This window comes from Aquarana catesbeiana, linkage group LG07 (genome assembly GCF_042186555.1).
Source record: "Aquarana catesbeiana isolate 2022-GZ linkage group LG07, ASM4218655v1, whole genome shotgun sequence".
Lineage (NCBI taxonomy): Eukaryota > Metazoa > Chordata > Amphibia > Anura > Ranidae > Aquarana > Aquarana catesbeiana.
In genome coordinates, this window is record NC_133330.1 from 294121716 (window position 1) to 294128136 (window position 6421).

Genomic DNA, 6421 nt, shown 5'->3' on the forward strand with positions numbered 1-6421 from the left:
AACATGGGAGAAGAGGAGACAAGTTTCTGGATATTATAATATTTTGGGATTGACCTATGCTAGAACCCTGAAACAATGGGCCTCCTTTATGAACATGTCCCACATTGCTGTATATAGCAACCAGATAAGCTCCCTTTTAGTTCAGCACTAAACTGCATACATTGCATAGCTGGAAGCAGATTGATTGTCATGGGAAACACAGACAGTTCGCATGATTTTGCTTCATGGGGGGGGGGGGGCAGATAAGTCATTTTTGGGGATTCATGAAAAATAAAAGTTTCCCACCAATCAGATAAATTGATTGATTGTAACAGTAAATAAAATGTAACTCTGCTTAGTTGCAATGAACAACAGGTCCTGGGATAGGCCATGCAAGAAAGCTAAAAGAGCAGAAATGGGCACAGGGTGGCATGCCCAGTAGGACAGAGCAGAGATATTAGTGGCTGGTGGTTGGGGGCAGGTCCTAAACAAATGTTTGTGACAGATATAGCTAATAGCTAGTATTTTAACCAGAATAAAGCACACCCAGCAAGCAGATGCCTATAATACAAAACTTCTTTATAGGGGATCCCTTCCCCATCATAGTGCATCCAGCAACAGCTACCCAGCCAGCAGCTGTTACTGGTCTTCTTCTAAGAAGTGCTACCACCTACCATCCTACCTCCCACCCCAGCTACAACCACCCCCCCCCCCCCCCCCCCCCCAAAAAAAAAAAAAAAAAAAAAAGATCACATTCTTTTGGGGATCACACCCCAGTCCTTAAAGAAAGCAGATGGTACAGAAGGAGCTTTAATCTGTACAGTCTCTGCAGTCCGGTTGGAAAATGAGTACCCCTGGCAGCTGCTACTACGGCTGGCCCCTGGCATTGGCCTGAAGCCACTGTACCACGGGCTCCCTGCTGTACATCCTAGCCAGGTCGCAGGCGGTCTCCCCATTCCTGTTCCTGTGGCCCATCCTGCTGTCCGTGTGCAGGACCAACAACTGGACCATGTGCAGTTGGCCCTCTTTGGCTGCCAGGTGCAGAGCTGTGTTGCCATCGTTGTCCTGCAGGTTGACATCAACGCGGAAGTCCAGCAGGATCCTCATGGTGTCGCAGAAGCCGGCCCTGGCGGTGTCGTGGACGACAGAGAAGCCACAGCTGTCCTTCAGATTGGGGTCAGCGCCTCTTCCGAGCAGGAGGCTGGCAATGGCCGGGCACCCCAACCGCATTACCTGGGGGAACACATAGCATGTTAATTCATGGGCACTGTACACAGGAGACCAGTCCCACATCCAGGACTATACAGGTTCTATTTACAGGTCCTAAATACAGGACATATATACAGGTCCTATACTCAGGACATATACAGGTCCTATACTCAGGACATATACAGGTCCTAAATACAGGACATATATACAGGTCCTATATACAGGTACTATACTCAGGACATATATGCAGGTCCTATACTCAGGACATATACAGGTCCTAAACACAGGACATATATACAGGTCCTAAATACAGGACATATATGCAGGTCCTATACACAGAACATATACAGGTCCTAAATACAGAACATATATACAGGTCCTATCCACAGAACATATATACAGGTCCTATACACAGGACATATATACAGGTTCTATACACAGGACATATATTCAGTTCCTATACTCGGGACATATATGCAGTTCCTAAATACAGGACATATATACAGGTCTTATACTCATGACATATACAGGTCTTATACTCATGACATATACAGGTCCTATACACAGGACATATATACAGGTTCTAAATACAGGACATATATACAGGCCCTATACTCAGAACATATATACAGGTCCTATACTCAGGACATATAAGCAGGTCCTAAATACAGGACATATATGCAGATCCTAAATACAGGACATATATACAGGTCTTATACTCAGGACATATAAACAGGTCCTATACACAGGACATATATACAGGCCCTATACTCAGAACAAATATACAGGTCCTATACTCAGGATATATATACAGGTCCTATACACGGGACATATATGCAGGTCCTAAATACAGGACATATATAGAGGTCTTATACTTAGGACATATATAGAGGTCTTATACACAGGACATATATATAGAGGTCCTATCCTATACACAGGTCATATATACAGGTTCTAAATACAGGACATATAAACAGGTATACACAGGACGTATATGCAGGCCCTATACTCAGAACATATATGGTCCTATACTCAGGATATATATACAGGTCCTATACACAGGACATATATGCAGGTCCTAAATACAGGACATATATACAGGTCCTATACTCAGGACATATATACAGGTTCTAAATACAGGACATATATACAGGTCTTATACTCAGGACATATATACAGATCCTTTATTCAGGACATATATACGGGCCCTAAATACAGGACATATATACAGGTCCTACACACAGGACATATATACAGGTCCTATACACAGGTCCTATATACAGCTTCTAAAAACAGTCCCGGATAATACACTACATGAAACAGAACGAAATAAATTGATTTCTGCATCATTTGTAATCTAACGACATAAAATAGTTCTGCATCTCTACTAGTCTATAGATAATTGAGGTGTGACATACAAGGAACAAAAAGTCACATAAAAAAGGAGTTTATACATTTTATTTATACACTTATGGGGTTGAATACTTACAGGCAAGTAGGCTGTTCACTTTACAAGGGAAAAGGTTCACTTTGCAAATGAATGTTCCCTTGGTCTATATGAATAGGGGACAAATTCACTTTGCAAAGAATACCCAAGAAAAAAACATGTTTTTCTTGCACATGATTAGATGACAGAAGTTAGCAGAGTTTCACCTCATTCATGAAGCTAAGTGCAAATTCCCTTGCAAAGTGAACATCCTATTTGCCTTTAGTAAATCAATCAATATTACACTATACTTTGATAGTATACTGATAATGTGCACAAAAATAACATTATTTTAACCCCATAATTCCATCTGTGCTGGTTATAGGGACTTGGAAAAATAGGAGCTTATAGACTATGGAAAGGATCCATATGGGGACATAAGAGGCACAGACACAAATGTGTTTCTGCATTTCATATATAGAAAAGGGGAAGATAACGTGACACAAATTAGACACATTTTACAAAATAAGGGATAAGTCTACATTGATATGTATTTTAATGAATACATAAAAATATAATAATATTAATACATATATTATTTGTGTGTATATATACAGTATACTGTATATACACATCTATTTTAGAGGGAGTATATACAAACTCATACGTGTTAAAAAAAAAATATATATATCTATAGATATATATAGATCTATCTATCTATCTATCTATCTATCTATCTATCTATCTATCTATCTATCTATCTATCTATCTATCTATCTATCTATCTATCTATCTAGAGAGAGAGAGACAGAGAGACAGAATGGGTGTATTCCCTCGAATATACATATATCAGAAGGAACATCAAATGATATAAGGGTACGAGTGCTGCATTGTAATCCAGTCCAGGCTTCAGTAGACAGGAGGCTTATACAATACGTGCCCTCTTCAACTATTGTAGAACTATAGATCCCAGTGTAGTAGGGTTGCTGGTGCTTGTAGTTCATCACAGTGGCAGATCACGTTTTTAAGACGTTTCTAAGATCAAGCCTACTGTCTTTCTTTTCACCCACCAAGGATAAATGTGGTAAAACGCAGAAATGTACTACTTTAGAAAAACACTTCGGTATTACACTCGTATAATATATATAAGAGACACATAAGTAATACACTTCTAAAGATTTACACCCCTGTAGATGAAGAGGCTCCCTTTGGTCTCTATATTATTGTGTGTTCTCTATCAAACGCCAGCTAGGTTCAGGGGGACTGAAATAAACAGAACAATCACCCCTATAATGCACATACTTGTTTATTTATCACATACAGAAAATAACAAAAAATCTGGTGTTGACATAGTTATATTGGCTGAAGGACTTATGTATATGTATGTATATGTATGTGTATAGATAGATAGATAGATAGATAGATAGATAGATAGATAGATAGATTTAATGGGATTGTTTAATAAGAAAAATTTAGAAGTTGTTTGCTTAGCAAAGTAAAGTGCATTTTCATAAATAAGGTGATCTGTGTTCACTTCATTCACTTTTAATACCCAGGCCTATGCAAAGTTGATTAAAAAGGTTGCTCCTGGGACATGATTGGTTGACTGAAGTGAATACAGCTTTACCTTATTTTACTTAACGAATATTTACTTTAGAAAGTGAACAGTTTGTATTCCTTTAGTATATCAATCCCATTGTGTGTATGCTTTCGATATTGTACATTACACACACAAACACACACATAAAAACTCGACATGTTTAGACTATTAAATGAGGACCTATAGATCTGTGTAGTGAAGCAGTGGCACTCCTGTCCTAGTGGCCCCATGTCTTGGCCTTGTCACACCCTGGTCTGGTCCTGGCTGCAGACAAGGTGATGTCACCTCTGTAAACAGATGTTATCTCTCTCCGTCTCCTTATACAGTACACACCTTCATCACACTACACACACTGATGAATGTTTCAATGCAGCAAGGGTATAGGGTTACGTCGTTAAACAGCAAGATGCTAGCTTATAGAAAAAACTCGAATGTGCAGGCCAGAAAGGAGAAAAGACCCGCCAGCAACCAAGGGGTTAATGTCACAGCAGTTGCGAACATTTCTAATTCATGCTGCGACAAAACTACACCAAAGTTTCCTTCCATCAGAAGAACTGCTCCACCTGCACGGCCCTTGAGTAGGCAGCATAAATGATCTTATTTAAAAAAAAGGGCAAACATAAAACGGGCCATAAAAAATAAACTGCTTCAAAAACAGGCCCTAAAGGCATTAAAGATAAGCAGAGGACATTTTGGTACGATTTGTGTCTTTTTTTACTATTAGTATTTTTTATTGTATTATTTTATTGTATTATTTTTTATTGTAAAAAAGCAACTAATGTAATTTTTCATTTATGGCAAGAACATGTGGCCAGTGTTCCTGTTATTACAGCAAGGCCCCTACATCAATGTTTGATATACCTTACAATATATACAGTTCTTTAAACAAAAGTGATACATATGTATATATATATTTAGATAGATAGATAGATAGATAGATAGATAGATAGATAGATAGATAGATAGATAGATAGATAGATAGATATAGATATATATATCTATATATATATATAGATATATATATATATATCTATATATATATAGCTCCTCGGGTACAAAAAAAAAATAGATAGATACATAGATACATAGATAGATAGATATTGATGCTGGGCCATAAAAACACACGTGTGTGTATGTGTGTGTGTGTGTGTGTGTGTGTGTTTGTTCCCGCTCTCTCTCTCCGTATATTTGTAAAAATGCTTCTGTACGTTTGTGTACCATATTGTTGTGTCTATATGTTTTGTATAGTATGTCATTTTTTTTATGATGCAATATTATGTCATATATTCTTAAATGTGTACAATTTCAAATTTCATCTCCGTATCTACTAAACTGAAGGAACATGTGTGTTTTTAACTTTACATTGTACTATAGTAAATTGATAAATGACATCAAAGGCCTGCTACTATCTATATACACTCCTCTGTATATATGTTTGCGTTTTTGTGCCTCCTCCCTCTCTCTCTATATATATATTTATATATATATAAAAGACACGCTATATATAAATTATAGACTGCTGATGCACACACACACATATATATATATATATATATATATATATATATATATATATATATATATATATATATATATATATATATATATATATATATATACACATATTTAGATATATTATCTATAAAATATGTATACACCCATCTGGGCTCAGATATTCAGATAGTACATGTTTATGATATAGATGTATATGATATAATACACAGGCCCATCATAGAGGCTGTGTGAGCACATTTGAAGGATGTCCTATCTCATAGACATGAATGAGGCCTGTCACACGTGGGCCTTGTGTGAATGTATAACCTGTCGTTTTCACTCCCCCCTGTTCAGCCTAAACTGAGGCCTATGTGATCTGCTATAAATAAATATGGGCCGCTTTTCGATCCTTGGATAAAGCTACACTTTTTGCCTTTCTGTGTTCACCACATATGACAGTTCTGATACTTATCTGTTTTGATATTAGTGCTGAGATGCACATTGCTGTACTCATACTGAGACATGGATTGCTGCATCACTGTAATTGTGAAACACAAGAAAATCATTTGATTTTTTTATGCCATGCACTCTTCTCCCTCCTCATCACCGGATCGCAGGGGATTCAATATGAAAAGAAAAAAGCACCACATCACCATGACATGGAGTATCCTCGAATTCCTCATCTCTCTATCTGCGATCATTTGAATCATTGA

The 6421-nt window shown here is 37.4% G+C and overlaps 1 protein-coding gene across 2 annotated transcripts in view; it reads right to left on the reverse strand.

The window, feature by feature from the left end:
• Positions 1-686: 686 nt before the first annotated feature.
• Positions 687-6421, reverse strand: part of CDKN2C (cyclin dependent kinase inhibitor 2C) — a 12314-nt gene continuing 6579 nt past the window's right edge. The window contains exon 2 of one of the 2 annotated variants that reach the window (XM_073593562.1): positions 687-1212. In XM_073593562.1, the coding sequence (XP_073449663.1) occupies positions 847-1212 (366 nt within the window). In that variant the 3' untranslated portion in view covers positions 687-846. The remainder of the gene's footprint in view (positions 1213-6421) is intronic. The other variant, XM_073593563.1, reaches the window with a different exon arrangement.